The 22536-nt window shown below is 44.8% G+C and overlaps 1 protein-coding gene across 1 annotated transcript in view; it reads left to right on the top strand.

The window, feature by feature from the left end:
• Positions 1 to 22536, top strand: part of brat (tripartite motif-containing protein brain tumor) — a 72372-nt gene that overhangs the window by 45017 nt on the left and 4819 nt on the right. Inside the window, exons 5-8 of the mRNA XM_086976619.1 lie at positions 10814 to 11143; positions 11341 to 13384; positions 13640 to 13897; positions 14376 to 14744. Coding sequence (XP_086832745.1) covers positions 10814 to 11143; positions 11341 to 13384; positions 13640 to 13897; positions 14376 to 14605 — 2862 coding nt within the window. The 3' untranslated portion in view covers positions 14606 to 14744. The remainder of the gene's footprint in view (positions 1 to 10813; positions 11144 to 11340; positions 13385 to 13639; positions 13898 to 14375; positions 14745 to 22536) is intronic.

Below are 22536 nucleotides of genomic sequence, written 5' to 3'. Positions count from 1 at the left end.
GAAGGCGGAGCAAAGGGGATTCTGCCAAGAAAGGGGAATATAGTGAGTGGAATTGCGGGAAAGAGAACGGTTGGTAGATGGCAGATGTGTTGCGCACAGGCGAGCTTGGCAGACCGGTTTGGAGCGTTACTGCTATGGCCAGTTATCACACGATGGTGCGGGTGCCGCCCGTAGATGGTGGTGCTGACAGTTACAGGGCGGGGGGGGGAGGGGTGTTACTGCTGATGCCTTTTACGGTCGCCGCAAGAAGGACGCGGAGAAAAAGGCAAGGGAATGGGCGCCGCAACGTTGCTAGCACCAACAGCATGTGAACTGGGCTAGGCAAGAGCAAGGCGACCGTTCAGAACAAAATAGAATAGAAACCAAAAGATGGGCCAAACTAGCACTAAAGCCGTCGTGTTCCTTTCCCGCGGTCGCCGTCTTTTCCCTCCTCCTCAATTTTCGACACAAGCACCACGTCGGGAAAACAAAGAGAACGCAATGAGTTGATCATGAACGAGGAGGAGAGATTCAGTTTGGAAACAGTCGAGGATGACCACTATGACACACTAATTACTAACAACCTACAAAACAGCTTTTACATACTAATTCTATAGACCTCAATTATATAGCAAGCTCACGTTAATGCTGTAGCTTGATGATCTTCAGCAGGATCTTCATTATACGGGTGGGTAAGATGCCGTACCGTTTTTATAGAAAAAGCATAGAAGCGGAACAGGAATAGAAGACCATGGGGCCTAACTTAATTTCGCAGGGATAGCGGGTATTGCGCAGTGTCGAACTTTAGTAGGACTATTCAGACCGCTATGGGCTAGGAAATCGTGAGATGAACCAAACTATTCGCCTGTTCCTTCTGCTTCACGAAATCGGAAAAAGCAACAGCATTTAATGGACGCGTTTAGATACCATTTATATGCGTCGTCATTGTAATCTCAAGCACATATCTTTCTGTAATTTGTAGGGAGTGTTAGAGGAGCGAGTATTATAAGAATGGAACACTTACTCGATGGGGGGAGATATTGATAGACCTATGTTTGCCTCTTTTTGGCTGTTCGTTAATATAAATGCGACGCCAAACGACAACCAGAAAAAGTCATCGCGTGTGGCTGGCGTAGTAGAAGTGTCCACCGCTCCTGGAATCACCGGAGTGGTTCCTCGACTACAATCTAAATCACAGTGGTGTTTCCTTGGCAAAAAAAACAGAGGAGAGGGTTAACTATAGGAGAGAAAGGCAAACAGGTGGAAAGTCTTACGGCGAGGGCAGGGACGTTGACCGCATTTACTCACTCCCCCCTCTGTTTCGTGTCTCGTCACAGTGCTGGTGCGCTTTGAGACGTCCATCTGACAGCATCGGCATCTGACTTCATTTGATCAGGATTCGGTTGATAAAAGCGAACACAATGATTTATAAATAATACTAAGACAGTAGATACCTGATCAGTTTGTAAAATCAATCATACATTTTGTGTGAACGACAGAATGTTCGATGACCAGCACTTAGTTCAAGAGAACTTATCCGGCATTAGCGCAGATGTCAGATAAACATATCGAAGGAAACTATACGAGTCCCAACATAACACTCTTAGATAACTGTGTAAGATGGCCGAGCGAATGCAGTGTAGGCACAGAAAGGACGGGCTCTGAACGTCAAATCTAATGATACATTGACTTAAATTTATCAAGGTGCATTTATCGCCAACATATGTCACTAACATATACACAATTTGTCATAATTCTTGACTAACAATTTCAGCCTGGAGAGAAGAAATTTTCTGTCAGAGCTGTCTATTGAATCAAAAAGGTGTTGGCATAGGCCGCCTAGTCGGACGATTTTCTTTCTACGAGTACTGCTAATAAACTTGTATGTGCTTTATTTGATCAGACGGCTTCAGGGTGATGTGAGCCAACGGGAAAGAAACAGGGTTGTTTACTAATACATGAAATATTAATCCAGACAGTTGCCTTATTCTATTCCTAATTTCAGTAGTAGTCGCTGCAGATAGCCTGAGTTGGCCTTTTTAGTAGTAAGTGAATGACGATCACTGAATTGGCATATAGCTGTGGACTGCTCTTGAGAAAACAGAGATTTTGCTGGGCCGTTTTTCTTGCTGGCAGACATTTTCCATGCAGTCGCTCGGACGGAAGGCAAGGAATCGGTTGTTGTAGCCATAATTGTCCTTAGTCTCGATGTTGTAATGGGGTCGTTAGTATATAGACACATGTGACGCGTTCTGATGTTGTTTAAATGCTGATAGAACTGTGCATCTCCGGCAAAGCAGGGACGCAGGCAGTTAAAATCTTCCACGTTGCAATACAGATGATCGTGAACTGTTTCGCTGACTGTAGCCATTGTAGCAGCGGCACCATCATCGTCGTCACCGGCGCTATAAGTCGGCGCAGTGGAAGCTGAGGCGTAGAGCCGTACTGACTGTGATGCTGATGGTGTTGGCGAGTATTGAGAGGGTACAAACATCTGATGCCGACTGCAGTGGCGTTTCGCAGCAGTACCGTGTATCGCTAGTTAAAAAAACGCCAGCAGCGATGGTGACGGCGACGGGCGGAACGACGCTTCTCCGCTCTGAAACAGAAACCGAAATGGGCAGGCGCATCGAGCGACCGAAGCACTGAAGATCGGAGCACTGGAAAGAACAGAAGAGAGCAGAAGCTGCTCCGGCTAGCAGAATAACAAGTAGACGCAAAAACAGCTACGGCAAAAAAGAAGGAGAACACGATTGCTGAATATAAAGAAGAAGAACAAAAAAACGGTGAGCTAAAAAAAGGCTGAAGCAAACGAGACGCACGACGGTGACGATGTAAAGCTGCTTCGTCTGAGCATCGCACAGCAGAAGCGTTCCAGCAGTAGGTAATACTGACGAGGTCGGCGATGACGTTAGGCCGGCCGCATCGTCTAGCTACACTGTCAGCCATACATCGAGAAGCCAGAAAGTGAAATAAAGACAGGCAGAAAAGGACGAATAAAGATGAAGCAAAAATCTGAGTTGGGCATCGAACCGAATACGTGCAGTTCCTTCTGCGTCCGTCTGCTGTCGGACAAGTTTCGACACATAACGATGGAGAAGACCAGTTCTCCAATACATATTATACATAGAGATATACGCCCAGCGTCACACACACAGTACATTGTTTAGTTGTTTAAATCGGTGGCTGAATCTGCCGACTGCTGCCGCCGTTGGCGCTCGAAGATGCGAGAAGCAGTCGGGAGTAGATTGGCTGTGGGACTACCAAATAGCTATAGCTCGACTACGGTCACTTGCTCAGCTTAGGCAACTTGAAGAGGCATGACGAAGAGCGTATTAAAACGTGGAAGAGGAGCGTTGCCCCCAAACAGAAAGCAGGGTGAATTATACGGATAGGCAGATGCTAAGGGAAAGAATGAAAATTAAAGAGAACGATACACAAAAAATACTACAGAAAGAGAAAAGGGAAAAGACCTTTTATGACACCGTCATAGCACAGTTAACAGAACTGAAAGCAAATGAAGTGTTTTGCCCCCGCACTACTATAGTTGATGTCGTTGCCCAAGTATCGTATGTTGAAGACACGTGATTATTAAATGGCAGATATAATTTCATGTATCGTATAGGTTTAGAATCCTATTTTAACTAGTTCCACTTAGTTAATTCTTCGCCTTAATCTGGTCCAGTTTACCGACAAAGCTGGACGTATTGACAAATCACCTTTCAAATAGCTATTGAACGAAAGTCAAAAAATGGCTTTGGTATCTTTATTTCTGTTGATTGTTGAACATGTAAAGAATACACCCGACTAACTTTGCTTGACTAGCCCCGTGCCGTTGATGGTATTCTATGTTGATGTTCATTTGCTTCGTAGTGGGGCCCTGTTTCGTTCTGATGGCGACGGCGATTCGTTGTTGTTGCCTCTGATGTGCGTGTGTAGGCGCTGCATGGCTTATTTGAGTCACATCAACACTGCGTACGGCTCTTGAGTGCTGAGAGGTACCAGTTCATATCAGTCTGTCGGGTCGGTGGCTGCTGAAACTGTAGGAGACTGCAGGTCTCACTGCCTTAAGGGTCCCCTGCTCAATGTTCATGACGCGACTGCAAAGAACACCACGGTGGCCGATGGCCCTCCGCTATTGGGAGCCCACCAGCCAGCGCCCGTTCATGCTTCGCTCGTTTAAAATGGAACATCGTCGATTCTTCTGTTGGCCCCTCGAAACAACTCCAGTTCATGGCGTAAATCGGCACTCGATTCGCTTGGACAGCTGCTCGGCTGGCTGGCGCTACGGCTACTACAGTAAAAGTTGTTTGTAAAAAGACAGAAATTAAACAGACAGGAATTTCGTTTCGTCGGCATTGGCACCACAAGCATTTTACTGGCAGACAGCTTTGTGTATTGTGCGCTAATATTGTACCGCTCCCTCCAAACCGCCTGAGCGGTGCGTGCCGTTGTATTGAAACATTACCACACTCTGCGGGATACTTCCAGCCTTTTGGGCTGAGCGAAGTATAGACGTCCGTCGGCCTTAACAGCCGGGTGTACACCACAGCACCCCCAGCAAAGTAAGGCGGCGTTGCTGCTAGCGCCAAACAAATATACAACTAAACTTCCCTCTTTATTTGCTAGCTCAATAGGCTGGAATGGTGTTAAACCAAGGCTCAACGGAATTATGTAATAATGGAATTATATACGTTATAGTTGCTTCGCAGCCACTGGTGCTAGCTCTTTATATAACCACAAATGTATTTGTGTGTTTATTCAATATATATTTAGGCTTAGTTATGATCTTTCATGGACTATGATGTATATATTTATAGATTCATATTTTAATGTTTTCATCATTACAATTCGGTCACGCTTATCTGGCGGGATAATCTCTTTCCGCGGTATATATCTTTAAGCGCCGAGTTTGACGTCACGTTGCACTATCCCACCCTTCTCGTGATCCGTCCTGCGCGTATCCGGTGAAATCCCGCTCTTTCCGAAACCATCTAACGTGTTGCTCAATCCCGGTCGAGTTTGTGCCATAGGGAACGTCTACGATCTCGCAGTAAGAGAACTACATAATCAGACCTTTTGCCGTCCCAAAGCACATTCTGCTGTCCTTGCAGTGCTCGTTGTGATCAGTACTGTCGCCTTGTCTAATAGGATACATTCCCATCTACCTCCAAGGGCCAATTTGAAGATTCCTTGGTCAACGGACGAAATAGATAGTTATTTAATTTCCCTGCTTTTTCCCACAAGCCGGCACACGTTGCGGTCGCATACGTATTTTTGTCGTCAGTCCATATCTCCCGGTCCGGAGAACTTCACGTAATCAGCCGGCGTAAACGTCTGGGTATCCCTGATGGCAAAAAACAGACGCCTTGGCTGATTCTTCGCAGGACTATTCCAGCAGAATACCACTGAGGGTTTATCCATAGGTCTCCCATTAAAAAGACTCTGCAACAATCGTCTTATCGCTACCCACCGAGGACTGGCTAATTCATATACCATGCATAGAGCGGGGCCGGTGTTTTTAATGGCGGGCATACCGGCTGGCAAGTGCGTACCAACGCAACTAGAGCTTGCCACTCTGTTTTGTCTTGACAGCCACAATTCTTAAGTACGGATGCCGCGCGTTACGCTTTCGGAGCAACAACAGCGCCGGTCATTTTCTTTACTGGGTACGATCCCGGAACCGGATGCAGCAGAGCTTTTTTTGGCGTATAATCGCGGATCACTCGAATTACCCTAGTGTACGAATAAACTCTTGATGTAGTGGAAAATTACCGAAAAATTAGCCGATTATTCGGTTATATAAACGTTAGCCATAACCACAGTTGACACTGGTTCATAGCTTATCCACCACTTTTTTTATTTACTACGTGCCACAAGTTTTTTTTGGTTTCTTCCGTTTATGCAAGAACGGCTTCCTTTAGACATGGGAGTTTATTCTCGGACCCATTCGAGGTAGTTGCTTCTCTTGCATGCGAGTCGAACCACCTTCGGGCCGTACGTTTCAGGAACTGTCGTGCTTCTCTTGCATTATCTCGTCGGCCGAGCACCCGCGATCCTCACCTGCGCACTGAAATCCTTCGATCCACCTCTTCTGTCGAGTCTCATCAAAGACGATGCTCTCCAATCGTCCAGACAGCTCACCAACGCTTTCATGTCGCTAGTCATCCCACAGAATAAAACGAACTGACTTCGATAACTGGCGGGAACGAGTTCTTTACAGCCATTCGCTCTGATGACTGCAGACGTGCGTTTATTTATACATTAGTATTATAATATTCTCATCATAATATACCTCTGGTTCTTAAAAATGATTCTTTTTTGGCTGGTTCAGTAAAGCTTCGTGAGCGGAACTATAGTTATCGCAGTGACTAAAGCAGAACCCGGCCTTCATATTTCATTAAGAATTTTGAGTTTTCAAGCCGAGATAATTGTGTTCTATATTCACCTATCTGTAGCGGCTATTTTCTCAGCTGGTAGGGGGCCAGTTAGTCAAAAATTTATTTCATTAGTTCTCCATTGAAGGTTAGCGCAACATGCCGATAGCTCACAAATGATCCTGATACCTTACAAACGAAAATATATCGAACCGTCCTTCGCTGACTTTTTTCCATGCTTCGAGGAAGATCTTTAACGAATAATGGGTATAATATATGCAGCATTTCATACCCCCAACTGGAGACCCTGGCAACGAATTTGAAGCTTGAATTGAGATAACCGTAATAGCGGAGAATAGTTGGAAAAGAAATTGCTTTCACTCATTTTCTCAATGTCTGCTGACGTCAGTAAATTCGAGGGCAGGAGGGGTTGAGGGGGCTCAATGTTTAGCTTAGGAGTTCAGTTCCTTGGAGTCAACGCCCTCGTGACGACGCCGCCAGCCCGTTCCCTCTCTTAGACGGCCTTCCGTCCGCTCAAGAGGGAGGGTTAGCGACGATGACCAAGTCCTCAAACCATGGATCCGGTCGTTGTCGTCGTCGTTGTTTTCCTTGTTGTCGCTGTCATCCTAGTTACACTGGCGTTCGTGGTGCCATTCTCCAGACGGCCGACTGCCTGTTTGCCTACCAGCTTTGCTGCTTCGAAATCTGTTAGCGATGCGGCCCTTTCACGCCCTGTCGCCGGGTTTCCTGTTTATAGACGCCGCTACGTATTTACCCTTCCTTTCAGAATGGGGAGCAAGATGGCGGTTCTGATGGCAACTCCGAACAGCAACAGTGGAGGACACGAAAACCAGCACCTTCACCACGTCTATCTGTTCTTTCTCTAAAGTACCCTCTCTGCATCCAACAGCGGTTCTGGCCTTGTGTCCGCTATACGCTGCTGAGGAAAGTCGCTGCTGCTGACTTCGAGGCTGCCGCGGCGGGTTCGTGCCCCGTAGCCCACCGAGGACTGCCATCGAAGACAGAGAGGGATAAGGGAAGTGAAACTCTGTTTGCTTCAACATCAAGCTCTGTTCTGCCCGTACCAGCAGTAACAGCCATCAGCGTACTTCGAATTTGATTAATTCAACTATTGCCGGGCAGCAAACATGGCTAGCACGCTTAGCACGTCTTCTAATTAGAAACTAGCTAGGCGGCATGGCCAACTTTAGGCCGACGGAGATCGGGTCCAGACTTGGTTGTTAGTTTTTGACGTGATCAGGTTGTTCGGGATGTTGTTTTCTGCTACTGCCGCTGGTAACTTGATATGATCCGACGGCAGCTGGTGGCAAAAACTGCGGCGAGCTCTGACGACTTCCGCCCTCCCTTTGGGGCAGCGCCCGGTCTGGTTGCTATTACATAGTTACACATAAAAGCTATTGAAGTTCTGTGGGCGCCAACAGTTTGAAGGCTATATGCTGTGTGTGTGTGTGTGTGTGTGTGTGTGTGTGTGTCTGTCTGTTTGTCTGGGTCTGGGTGTGTGTGAGCGTATCGGATTGGTGTTGCCTATTGATGACTAAAACTGTCGGGAAGCGTCACCCATCGGAAGTTCCACCATTAGTCAGTTTGTCATTTATAGGCGGCCGTACATATGTGCCTTTAACGCGCTCTTAGCGGAAGTTCACCGGTAGAGCAAACGACAGGGTCAGCAGCGGTGTGGTGTAGTACGCGTGGCCATCGTCGCGGCCTTCTAGCAGAAACGGTTTGCATTGTTCTGCAAACCTTTTGGGAATAGACCCTCGACAACAGGAGTTCTCATCCAGTTAGAAGACGTCCTGGAACAGACATACGACAACTGACTTAGGCCGATGGGTCGGCTAACAAAAACTTCACTTGCCATTATTTCTTCAAAGCGGCAACCTGCGATACGACGGAAAACCACGTTACGGAACTACGACAAGCACGCTCTGAAGTGTACTCGCCGTTGTCTGCCGGCGTTTCTCTGCCTATATGAATAGCGAAAACGGCACGAGAGGCCACCTTCACTGTTGGTTGTACCGTGTACTCCTAATCTAAATACAATGCGGATACATGTATCCATCGGCGACTAGATCGTTCGGAATTGCACGTCTGGTACCATTGTTGTGTATTGCTTCGAATAGCTTGTCCCTAGTATGACCCGAAGTGTATCTACGTCTGGTTTCAAGACTAGACCAGTTGATGTGTCTCGAAGTCTATCACCGCACCATCACGGGGACCGAAACCTACTCAAAAAACCAGTACTAATTGCGCAGTTGTTACAATTGTTAGTACGCAAGTAGACATCGAAGGCTAAAAAGGAGCTCTATGATTGATAGCCATCGCCGTTAGTTGAGTTTGTTCGCCGCTGTGTGTCGTCACAGCTGCTATTGTTGATACCCCCCGTAGCTGTCGACCATTATGCGGCTCCAAATGATCAAATGGAATAGTAACTGAGTAAAACCACTCGCCGAAAACATAGCAGCGATTTGAATGAGTGTATATGCGTGTCGCTACATCTGGATGCATGTTTAGCTGAGACAGAGCAGGAACGGGTGCGGGACACGGCGGGGCGAGCGCCGCTAGAACTGCGTAGGAGATGTCTTGTAGAGATTCATTTTTCCTATTAACATGTATATATGCACACTTTATAAAACATATATATACATATATGTTCTATAAAATGCAAGTACGTGTTCTCATTTTTCCACCGTAGTAGTAGTATAATTAGAAAAGAGACAAGGTCGACAACGAAAATCTGCCACCTGAAGCTTGTTGTCTTCAAGCACTCTGGAGACGAGTAAACTAATCGAGTGGATAGACGATAGCCGCGGCTAAACGCTCGGTGAAATACTCGTCATTTTGATTGATTTTTTAAATTGTTACTCATAGCAATGGTAATAATTGTACTAGTGAGTGTTCTTGGTATATAGACATGCACCTATATCTCTCTCTATTGCACAAGCAAAGATATAACGGCAGTTTTATATAATCAATCGTAATATTTCGCAATTGCTACAATTTTAATTAAAACTATAGACATTTTATTGTTGGTCCCGTTTACTGAATCTGTTGTGAACCCAGCTCGATCGACCGATACACACACACACATATAAACATATATTTAAGTATCTATTAAGCGATTTAGCCAGCGTACAGTGATATACGCCTTTGTCAACTTGTTGTCACGAGTGTTTGGAGTTAGAATCTCCATTGTCATGCACGTTAATGGCCAATCCGCCTACAAGAATGGATACAGGCGAAGGTTAACAAGATAACGTACAGGAAACTGATAAGAAGAGATAGAATCAAACTATTTTAATAAATTACATTGTGTAATTCGAAGTGGGCCAGAGAACGGTAAGGACAGATGGCCACTCAGACGTGTCTGATCTAAACCATCTGCTGCAGTTTACATACATATTTAGAAGCCAATTGAGCTAGTTCTAGCTTCTGATGGCTATTTAGTACTGTTAAAAGATGAAGTAAGCGAATGGAAAACTCGGCTGATATGAGGCATGCGATCCCAAATACGAAAAAGCCCACAAAGGTTGGACAACTCAGAAACGTGGTACTGAAGCTCTATGCTGGAAGAAGCAGTGACCCGATAGCAAACAAAGCACAGAAAACAAAAGTGGCTTTATGTCGATCGATGATGGATACGGTGCAAATATGTATCCCCTTCCGTAACGTGGTTAGTATGAGAAATTATCGTTCATATATACCTTACTCATATATGCCTTACTCGAATACACACATATGTACGTATATATACATATATGTATAACGCATAAATATGTATTTGAACGACCGCTTCGCTGCGATCTAAAGGCATCGACAAGCTACCTATATGACACGTCATTGCACCTTCTGGTTGAAAATGACCGCGACTGATGCTGGACGTATTTCATGTCAGATCAGCGGTTCACATTAGAAATTCAATGAAGAATCCAATTAAAACTATATATATATATATATATATGCCTCCGAACTGTTCGAGAGCCTATATTTGAGCCTATATCTATGAGGCTACGGAAACATTTGTGGCCAACCATATATATATATATATGCACAAGTGTGGAGCAGGGTGGAGTGTCTAAATCTGTACTTGTTATGCTAGCAATTTCCAAAATTATATCGAAATAAAAACAAATATTTGAATAAACTTTTTCCACGCTCTAGAAGTGCGGTTTCTGACGATCATGCCTATTCAATACAATGACCATCGCCACAATTATTTCATTAATTCACGATCGAATGACGATTTTAATATTTTCCTTCTTTAATCGTAATAATTTTTTAAGAATAACCGGGCGTCAAGCGGTACTTGTGGATGCAAACTCGCTAAAGTGTCGCTTAAATGCGGTATATAGAAAGTGAAAAGTGCAAGGTCCGAAAATGGCTAAGATGTACAAAACGTGTGAACGTGTTAATGACAGATGAGATAAACTGATTTGCAGGTGAAGCTATCGCTTGGCGGCAGTCCTTCAATGGGCTCGAACGCATGTTCCTCACCTAATACACATTCGCCTTCGTCGTCGCTGACGGGTACACCGACATTCGGCAGCGGAGATTCCCCGCCTGCTATAGAAGGAGTTCTTCCACTTCCTTCCTGTCCCTCGCTTGGACCTCTCGGTCCACCGCCACTTGGTCCCGTGGCGCAGAACGGATCCGGAAATGCTGGCGCTCAGCCGACAGTGAGCACCAAATGTGGGCTCTGCCACGACACCTTTACCATACCCAAGGTGCTATCATGCCTGCACACATTTTGTCAGCCCTGCCTAGAAAAGGTATGCTCATTCTAGCCGATTCAGCTACGCAATTCTCAGACAATAATTCTCATCTATGTAGTTTCCGATCGGATTCTATTATGGTTACATTTGCACATTATCATAATAATCTATTAATTCTATTTACGCAGTTTTATAGGAGAATTTCATGGCCTGAATTTACTACTAAGCCGTTCTTCTCTTTATCGGTTTTTCAGGTGCAGGAGGGCCCCGAAAAAATGAAATGCCCACAGTGTGGCGTCGAGACAGCGCTGCCGGGTGCTGGCGTAGTAGGTCTTCTGAGCGACTACGCTATTTCGAATATGCTCGAAAGTTCGGCGTTGGATGGCGGAAGTCCATCGTGCACGTCATGCAAGAGCAAAGAATCGGGGGCTATCGCTCGCTGTTTCGACTGCGCCAACTTTCTATGTCCCAACTGCGTCATGGCTCATCAGTTCATGCACTGCTTCGAGGGTCACCGTGTGATGACCCTAGGTGAACTGCAGAGCTCAAAGGATGCGCAAACGGGAAATGATAGCGGGTGCAAGCCAGACAAACCAGTGTCATGCCTTCGGCATAAGAATGAGCCACTCAAGTTCTTCTGCCATACTTGCAACCTACCGATATGCAAAGAATGTACACCGCTTGACCATCCCAAAGGCTTGCACGACTACGACCTTTTAACGGACGTGGCGCCTAAACATGTTGAGGGACTGGTCCATCTGATTGAGGAGGGTCGCTCGAAGAGCCATGAGCTAAAGACACAGCTCAAGAACGCCGAGCAGGGACAACAGAGACTGCAAATGGCCTACCAGAAGGCCCAAGGTGAAGTGAGCGACACGTTCCAGTTTTATCGCTCTATGATCGAAGAACGTCGCCAAGAGACGCTCAAAGAGCTTGAGAACGTCTACAATGCCAAAGTGCTGGCACTGGGCATGCTGCAGAAAGGCGTTCAAGAGACTGTGGACAAAATCGTCCGTGTGACCGAGTTCGTTGAACGACTCACCAAGTTTTCATCTCATACTGAAGTGATGGTGTTCAAACAGCTGTTAGACAACAAGTTTCAAAGTATTCTTTCGTACCAGCCCGACGTGAACAGCGCAATGCAAAATATGGATCTGGAATTTGTTTCCAACTTTCAGGCTATTCAGGTTGGAGTGAGAAACACTTTCGGCTATATCAAGCAGAGCCTGGAGACAACAACCCCGCCAACGTCAGGGGGGCCACTCTGTAACGGGAACGGAAACGGCCCGCCGGGGGTCACCGGACCCGTCAGCAGCAACAGTATGTCTGGCGTTTCCTCCGCACCACTTCAACAAAAACCACTCGCACCAATCGGGCGGCCAATTGGTGGTGTAATTGGAGCGGAACGAATGCTCAACTCTCACGCAATGACGCTTTCCTCATCGCTCATCTCGGCCGTATCATCTTCACCATCGATCTACTCCTCGGCCATGAATCACGGAAATAATCCAGCTAACATGAACTCGATGGGCTCAATGACATCGATGGGCTCAATGACAGGATTGTCAGGTGGCTCGCAAACATCGTCGATGACCTCATCAAGTCCAGGTATTCCGAGTATTCCGTCGATATTCGACTCATCAACACTGACAAAGCGTCTTTCCTCGGCCAGCAGTCTAGGCCCATTCTCAACATCGCTTGATATAAACCCGTATGAGAAATGGTCAACCGGGGGATGCGGCGACATCTTCAGCGGATCGTGCGCGCCTGGTGTCGTTTCGCCTGCCGACTTCTCGCTGACACCAGATCCCCCGATGGGGGTTGGAGTTGTTGGTGTTGGTGTATCAGCTCCGATGGGAGTTAGTGTACCGCCGCCAACAGCGCCTGCTAGTGTCGATTTAAGCTCGAAGTTCGTGTCGCCCTCCATCTACCCACTCAAGTCCCAACTCAAAAGGCAGAAAATGATCTATCATTGCAAGTTCGGTGAGTTCGGCGTCATGGAAGGCCAGTTCACGGAGCCGTCAGGTGTAGCCGTGAACGCCCAAAACGATATAATTGTTGCCGATACAAACAACCATCGCATTCAGATATTCGACAAAGAAGGTCGATTTAAGTTCCAGTTCGGGGAATGCGGCAAACGTGATGGCCAGTTGCTCTATCCCAACCGCGTGTCCGTAGTCAAGACGTCAGGGGATATAATAGTGACGGAGCGCAGCCCTACGCATCAGATTCAGGTGTACAACCAGTACGGACAGTTTGTGCGCAAGTTTGGTGCCAACATTCTGCAGCACCCACGAGGTGAGCTCCTTTTCTTTTCTCGCGACTTGTCAAAGATCCGTCATACTACGTTCTACGCTATTTTCATTCTGCACAAGGGCATATTAACTTGTGGTATGTAGCTGAATACCATTCTTAAGTAAATTTAAGCTATCGAGAAAAAGATCATTGTACTTTTCGACCATACAGCACCATCTCATCCAAAAGGGCTCACTGTGACAATATGGATCGATACTAAACTGGCCGAGACCATTTTCTTGTAATTAAACGTTTTAGGTATTACGGTGGACAACAAGGGCCGTATTATCGTGGTAGAGTGCAAGGTGATGCGCGTTCTAATCTTTGACCAAGTGGGCAACGTCCTGCAGAAGTTTGGTTGCTCCAAGCACCTAGAATTCCCCAACGGCGTCGTAGTCAATGACAAGCAGGAAATCTTCATCTCGGACAATCGGGCCCACTGCGTCAAGGTATTCAACTACGAAGGAGCATTCCTCCGTCAAATCGGAGGGGAGGGACTCACTAATTATCCTATTGGTATGTACTATACGATTTGTACTGTCACTAGCTATATAGCTGTAATGTATATTTTACCATTTCTCATTTTTGAATCTTCTCTTTTAAAACTCTGTTGATTGGCAGTTATGTTTTCTTGCAAATTAGACATTGCCACCCATCTTCAGGTACAGTAAATTGGCTCGATATAATAGACTTCTCAATCTCATGCCCTATAATTACGCGTCTTATACACGTTATGAACACTGCCAGTCACCGTAGCGTTTTGAGACTTATTGCATTGTAGATAGGAACCATACGATCTAGACAATCAAACACTATAGATCGTAAATTATATAATATGTTTAACTATCTTGCGCATTATTGTTATTTTTACGATCGATTATTGTTGTGTGGTTTGTATACAATGTGTGGACAGACCCGCAAACTATATACACTATAATTCACTAATGTTGTATCTTTGATTCGATATAATTTCATACTATTTGGATGCGCTTAGGTGTATGCATCAACCAACAGGGTGAGATTTTGGTTGCGGACAATCACAACAACTTCAACATCACCATCTTCACGCAGGATGGCCAGCTCGTGAACGCGCTCGAGTCCAAGGTGAAGCACGCGCAATGTTTCGATGTCGCCCTCATGGACGACGGTAGTGTCGTGCTCGCCTCCAAGGACTATCGGCTGTACATCTACCGCTATATACAGGTGCCCGCGCTAGCCCTCTAGGCAGCGGAAGAACAGAGTGTAGGGGGTGAAAGAACGGACCAGCATCCGTCTCCTGTGAGGGTACGGTAGGCGACACGCGGGTCCTGCTAGCAACTTCAGCTGGCTTATACCAATAAACATACTACTTCAGCTACTACTAGTAAGGCTAATAATAATCATCACATGCGGGTCCGTCGTCAAGAACGACGGATGGCGAGTGTTAACGTAAATAAGAAAAAAGATGCCCCAGTTGCTTCCAAGTCCTAAATAACGATGGTTATACAGACATAAATCTAGAAAAAGCAAACACATTCATTGACGCAGCCACATACCTACGTACACACGACGGAGCTGCTACCTACTCGGTCGTAAAGAGCTAATTATTATTAAGTTATTTAGGGGAGGCTCTTAAATCGACGAAGGTAGATTTTTTGACGCTCGCATTGTATCTATCATTTGCTATTATTGTAAGTCACTGATAACTCGCGCGTTCAGTCAAAACGGCTCAGCCCACTCGCTACTCAATTATTATTATTATCCGTTACGATCACTACCGCTACTACAATTTCGTTCGGGATAATTTTTGAATCGTTGAATAATATTATTGATTTATCATAACGACTCAACAATCTCGTTCTAGACAAACAAACACACACATATACACACGATGTATTGCTGGTCCCTAGATGATAGAAAAACACAAAGTCTATTGCGACTCGAAACTCGAGAAGAAGCAAGTTATAATAATGGTAACAAGTATACTACCACTACGACAACAGTACTATTACTAGCCATATCCTCTCAAACTCACTCGTGAACTTGGCATTCGTTCTGAGCAGGAGCGATCAGGGCCGAACACACCCAATACGAAAATCCAGACATTTATTACTACCGGCTCGAGTCACTAATCCAACTTACGAATCGTGACTGAAGCCAACCGGTGAGGTGTCCACAGGGATGTCCTTCATATATTTTAAATGGACACCTAGCGGGTGGGCGAAAAGAATTATTTCAAAAAAACAAACAATACACAGAGCACTCGAATACAGCTGAAGTGGATAAATAGTACTAATACATACAAATACAGTATGTAATACATAAAGCAGACAGAACTCGATACACACATTTATGTATACATACATCGATTAGATATCAATAAGACACCGAACTCCGTTGGCGTGAGATACGCTTGCGCGGAGCGTGATTGATCGACGATTTACCTATTATAGTATAATATTGTTACTGTCGACTTAGGTGACATCTTGTCTGTGCTCTATTATTACGATTCGTATAGAAAGTCATTTGACTGACTAAAACTAGTAGAGGAGCTAAAGCGAATGTACAGCTGATTGATCGAACGGGTGAATGGGGTCAAGCTGGGTGAACATTGTTGTAATGGGAGCTCGACGTCCTGTTAGTCGACGTCTCGCACATCTGTTCACTGTGTAGAAAGAACCTAAATGAAAAATAAGGCTTAGACGACGTTTTGGGGCCCGTGGTGGCCTGCTAGAAGCGTAATCGTGATTTGAAATGGCACCGGATAAAATTATATATGTATATGTGTGTCGCGAGTGATTGTCCATAATGGTTGCTGATTAACTGATGCTCAGCAGCAGACTTCTGCAAAAATTCAGCGACTCACTATGACGTCGCTACAAGGTGATTTATTAACTGATTTATCCAATCCATCCGCGATGAGCTCAAAGTCGTGAACTTCATTGGAGTGAAGTACCCTTGAAGGTCTAGATCAAGCTGTCGACCTCAGATCGAGCGCGCAGAGCAAAGCGCAACACTTCCGTGATGACACGACATGCATACCGACGAACGATGGCAGTTAGCGTTCTAATGGTAATACTAAGGGGGAAGCACGGATCAATCCACACCAGCAAACTGTAATTACGGATTAATATATTTAAGGGTATAGAAGGTGTTATGCTGACGATGCATTTTCGTCTTATCTTTCCAACCCATCTGCAGCCGAGCGACGATACATTCACGCTGGCGCGGAATCATTGTAAGGTTGCAAATAACTGTCGGGCTACATTTGCCGTCTTCCACGAAAGAACGATACCGTGTATGCGTGTGTGCCTGTGTGTGTGCGCGTGTGCGGGTGCGTGTGTGTGTGTGTGTGTGTGTGTGCGTGCGTGCGTGCGTGCATGCGTGCGTGCGTGCGTGCGTGCGTGCAGGTGTGAAGTGCAACACCCCGAATACCCGTGTAGTCCTGCCGAAGGAAGAAAAACAAAAAAAAAGAGCTCGTTGTGTTGGTAGCGGGCAACTGCTGCTCGTGCTTCATTAAACGAATGGGGCAAAAAAGAGGAGAAAAGGCAGCGAGTTAAAAAAAAGGATCATTAAAGGCGATAGTGGGTAAGGGAACAAGGGTCGGTCCTAGTTGATTGATTGATTGTCTCTTTAGTTGTGTTTCTTGGTGACGCTGTTAAACGTTTCGGCGATCGCCTATTCAATGTTATGGCCCTCCACCCGACCGCGTCGTTCTGTCGGGTTATTTTGTGTATACAGTAGAATATCGTGCACCAGGATATGGACAATTGTGTCCAGTTGAAAATTGTGCAAACGACGCATGTAAGCCGGCCGTCGGGTTCACGAGGCGCTCAAGCACATATGATCTCTTAGTTTTGGTTGGTTGGTTGGTTGGTTGATTGATTGCTTCTTTGATTGATCATTCATTGGTTGATTGGTTGACGGATGGTTCATTGATTTGTTGGTTAGTTGATTGATCGATGAGGAATAATAATAATCATACGACAATAATAATGATGATGATCGTGAATATATATATATATATATATATATATATATATATATATATATATATATATGTATCTATAACGGTAATCCGACGTGTGCGGCAAGCTGAGTAAGATGGAAAACGGCGACGTTGTCGGTTGATTTATTGTGTATGATGACGATCATTTATCAATATGATCGACTAATTGATTGATTGATTGATTGACTAGTTGACGAGCGCCATTGAGTTGAGTTGTTGTGAGACGAATGCAAATACTAAACCGTAAGAGAAAGCAGACAAAGGATACAAGTGTACACAGAAAAATGAAAACTAACAAACCATAACAATGGCCAGAAATGTCAAGTTCAGGTAGATAATTGTATCGACAAACTACAGTAAAAGAAGTACAGACGGACACAGATAGACAAACAGAGTAAACTTTATTCTGATTACCGTTACAGATTACCTACCGCATCAAATATAGTGATCCACGATAATGAACCTCTCCCAGATCACAACAAAATGACAACATCATTAATAACAATAATAATAATAATAATAACAACATGGTGTGCAACAGGCAACAATAACAAAATAGCATAACATTATTATTACCTATTGACGCTGAAGGGAACTAATTGACAAATCCCGCCCGATGTCAGTTATGCAACTTGTTCCACGACAAGCGCACTGCTGTAACTTCCCTGAAATATCACAATATCGATAATAATAACAACAACAACAACAACAACAACGCCGATAATGTGTGCGTACGCAGTTGAAGGCACACATCGCGAATATACCCGTATGACTAGATACGCCCTCTACAAACACACATCTGCGATCAGATTGTCGGCTGATCAGATGTACCTCAAGGTACCACCGGCCGTTGCAGCATGAGACAAGAGGCGCCCTGGAACAGGCGCTGTGCCCTGTCTAGGCTATGGGACGCCCTCTTCGGAGACAGAAAAGTCAAACGCTGGAGCGCGGAGCGATTGTATTGGCTCTCCGCCCCCCAAACATAGCACCCTAACTCGCCGGTAAAAGCTGACGAAAAAACGAACAAACAGCAGGCAAGAAAGCCATTCACTGGAAAGGTAACCCCGAAGGTCATTCTTGTCTGGCAAAATGCTAGGACGTTCGCGTCTCGTTGTGCCACGAGTTTGGCCTGAGATCGACAGAATAGCAATGCCATCAACAAGAACACGTTTGGAGTAAACCTTTAACCACTTGAGCTGCTTGTTTGGTCAATAGAATTTGTTATTCTTTTGATCCCGTTTGCTCAGGTAGCTGCTGATTTTTGAGGGAAATCAAGCCTGCTGGCCATTTAATGGCGTACCTCTCTCTCTCTGTATACGATACTTTTACTATAATTAATGCTGCTATTATTATATTATTAGTAGCCCATAGCATGATTACGACAGAACGGATCACCACTCGCCAGTCATATAAATTATATGTCATATTAATAGACCACCGTACGTTGGACGCTGGGCGCAGAGATGCTGCGAAGGCGTTTCCATAGTAACGATTACATATAATATAACGATAATAGTACTCATTAAACAGTGTTCGTGCTGGTGGCGTAATCAAGCAGCTTGTTGCTCAATAGTGAATGCTGCAATAACAATGCCACAGCAGGTTCCTCTCTGAACTCGGTACCGAACTAAGTGTAGAGGAAACTTTTCTGGCTATCGGAAATGAGACAAATAATTGAACAGTTACCTCTTCGGTGCTCACTGCTTCGAAATGCAAAAATCGAACGCCGGCTCCTCAAGGCCAGTCGTAATCTGAAGACCGAACCGCGTAGCGTACCGCACGATTAGACAAGTCCTATATGCTACTAACTATATGCCCTAAATGACAATGCCGATAATTATTACACAATATTAATAATGATGATGATGATATAAAGGGGGAACGAAGTTAAGAAGATGCATTAAAAAAAAACAAACATCTATTTTGTATCTTTCGATGGATACGCGAAACATTCAACAACAAGTTAACGGAGGTAATTGAGTCCTGCTTAAGTTAGTAAGTGGCGGGGTAGTTAGTCGCTGAGTTAACGCGCATCAATATATACACATCAGTCAAATATATATATATATATATATACATACATACATATATCTATATATACGTCTGTTCCCGCTGCTTTACGATTTGCCTCTTTGCTATCGCTGTTTACCGTGACCCTTCGTTCTTCGTTTATAGTAAACACAGTGCACTGTTCTCCAAAGCAAGATACTACTCTACTCGAGGACACTTCACCTATGGAAAGACAAAACGACCCAGCTTTGAGAAGCGGACGAAAAAAGCGACAGAGATAACGACAGAGAGGGAGAAGAGAAAACAAGTGTGCCGTCGTCATTGAACATTCGGCTTTTTTTTTTTTGTTTTGTTTTGTTTTGCGTTCGAGCTGGGATTTGCAAGAACGGTTGAAAGTTCGGGGCGATCTATGCTCACCTCGCCTACGTAACCTCTGTCTATGATAAATAGGAATCATAGACATAGAACAACAATTTTTTCTACATACACTGGAATCAAAAATACTGTGTTCCTTATCCTATACCGTCACTTTGCCTAATCCTAACACGCTCTTATATCTAATAGGATGAATATGGCTGACATACCTATGACGATCATCATTTTAATTATCAATACTGAAAGAACTAACAACAGGGGGCTGTGAAAAACAATCGAGCAGTACCCGTTGGATTTATTTCATTTTGATACGTTTCAACGGTTTACATTGAATTTAGCCAGAAATATGAGGGGTATTGTTGATCAAGTTGGACTATGTAACCATTCGACATGACGATCTTACAACTATTGATAAGTTACCCTAATTTATCGCATCATTGTGCGTGCATGCCCTGTACATTGGCTGTTCGAACGGAGACGATGTTATACGCGGAAACGATGACATAATGATCTCAACTGTCAGAAAGGCATCGTCGAACCAGGCGAGTTAACAATGGGTAGTTTTTTTTTTTTTTTTTTTCCCAAAACAAGGGAACTCTGTAGGCCACTACAATATTATTTTCGTAGTAGCAGTGGTAGTTATCAATGCGCCAGCAGTGCTCGTTGTATTTATATATTATAAACATCGTATTCAATCACAAAGAATCATATCAATTCCGCGTAAGCAGTACCTCTGTACTTAAATCACCTAGAAATAGAAATAGCGTCTGTCTCCATATTTTTCAACTACTCTCGACAGATTAGCACTAATAATAGGCCCAGGGCTTTCCCTCTTGCCTTGACTATTCGACGTAGCTGTTTGGTAATATGCGCCTAATGGTCCTGCAGTCCATCTCACTCGTCTAGTTACCTGTTCTTGTCATTGCTACTGCTGCTGCTACTACCTCCAATATACAGAGTGGCAACAATGATAGTAAAAGCAAGTAATAAGCGACAGCGCGGTGTTGTCGAGTTGTGAATAGACGTCTGCACGTACACGTACACATACACGCCACGATTTGCCGTGCTCTTGTCGGTCTCATGTTTAGGACGCTGTCGAAACAGACGTTGCCCTTATATTCTTTGGTACCGATCGAGTAAAGTGGGATTCCGTGGGAATAATAATATTGGTCAAGTCATGTAGTAGGCGGTACCGAAAGCGGCAACGAATGAAAACGGAGTGTTATTTGCGGTGAGCTTAGTTCCTTTTTTCTATTTAGGCCCGTGCAACTGCATGAAGCGTACGAAGGAAAACAAGCCCCTGCCATCATCAGCTATACGAAACCCATTTTTTGTTACTGCCAATTAATCAACAGATGAATTAGATGCTGTATACTATTTATTTACGCCGCCAAATTGAATGTAACAGACAACGACCCCATTTACATCAATCTAATGCGTATTATACACACATTCATTGAGTCGGAATAACTAACCAGACCATTCTTCGAGTTATTCGATCCTGGTGATTCCGCAGATGGCAGTCGTAGGTCTCGCAAGACCACTAACAACAACCGCAACAATGACAACAGGAACAACAGTGCAGAACTTTACAATTTACGCTTCAGTCGATCAGTCCAAGGTCATGTTTACGACTGTGACACTTGCATTTGCCCCTGGTGATGCACTGAAGCGTAACTACGTCTGCATAAGCACGGAAGGAAAATTTTCCTGCCGTTTACGTACGACATGTACGGCTGCTATATTTTAACGAGTGCGTCAACGATTTCGGAAGCTGCTGCTGCTGCTGCTGCAGCAGACGGAATGATAAGTTCGAGTAAAAACAACACATAAATAAACAGACGCGCTTTCCTTTGACAGAAAATCATTTATTTCCTCCTTATAAGCGGCCTGCGATACATTCGTTTTGCCATGGGACTGGAGAAAAGAGCTCTGTTTTAGCCTCCCCGCGTTCGGCTGCGGCCACTGCTACTGCTTGCCCTAGTACAGACTAGACATGGGCAGAAATAGACAAAATTTTGTACGCAATTGCGAAATACTTCGTCAGTGTGCTTCCAGTCAATGGTTATATTAACGTGGACGATATACGAGAGATTAGGAGAAAACGAGAATAGAATTCCAATAATCATCAGCACTGATTGACTACTAGCTTCTGTTAGTGCGGCTAGACCTGCAGCTGACGACGACAACGAGTCATCAACTGAACATGCCGATTTATTCTAAGACAATAATAAGATTAAATCTCCCATTAGCAAGCTGTCGGGTCTAAGTTGCTATCGTACAGGGACTGTGACATCGGGCTTCATTTTTACGGCAGAAGAAAGTGGTAATGGTACCAAGGAGGAAATAGCAACAGCGGAGATCGGAATGTACTACTGGTATACATTTCTTCGGTGGCGTGCTTATTCCTGTTTCCGGATAGCGCAGAATGGCACGTACGTACAGCTGTGAACATGCAGTGCTTTCTCTAGAGATAACGGCAGTGACTAGTTCTGCTTGTGTAGACTTGCTTCTTGTTTTTGAGCGGGACTTGAGCCGTCCGTTGGCGTCATTTACGCGTAGGATGGAACCGTCACGAGGCACTACTACCTCGATCGTATGAATCTACGTACAAACTAGACGGAAGGATGGGCAAATACAGTTGTGCGGCAAGATCTAGTTGATTGATCGATCGATTGTTAGACGGTGGTCGACAAGGACTGCTATGCTCCCTGCCATAATGAGTAACTCTGGCAGCTGGATTCTACCCCCCACTACGACAGAGCTATATCTTCGGCTTTCT

This window comes from Varroa destructor, unplaced genomic scaffold (genome assembly GCF_002443255.2).
Source record: "Varroa destructor unplaced genomic scaffold, Vdes_3.0 BEIS01000001.1, whole genome shotgun sequence".
Taxonomy (NCBI): domain Eukaryota; kingdom Metazoa; phylum Arthropoda; class Arachnida; order Mesostigmata; family Varroidae; genus Varroa; species Varroa destructor.
This window is presented reverse-complemented; position numbering and strand designations above follow the sequence as displayed.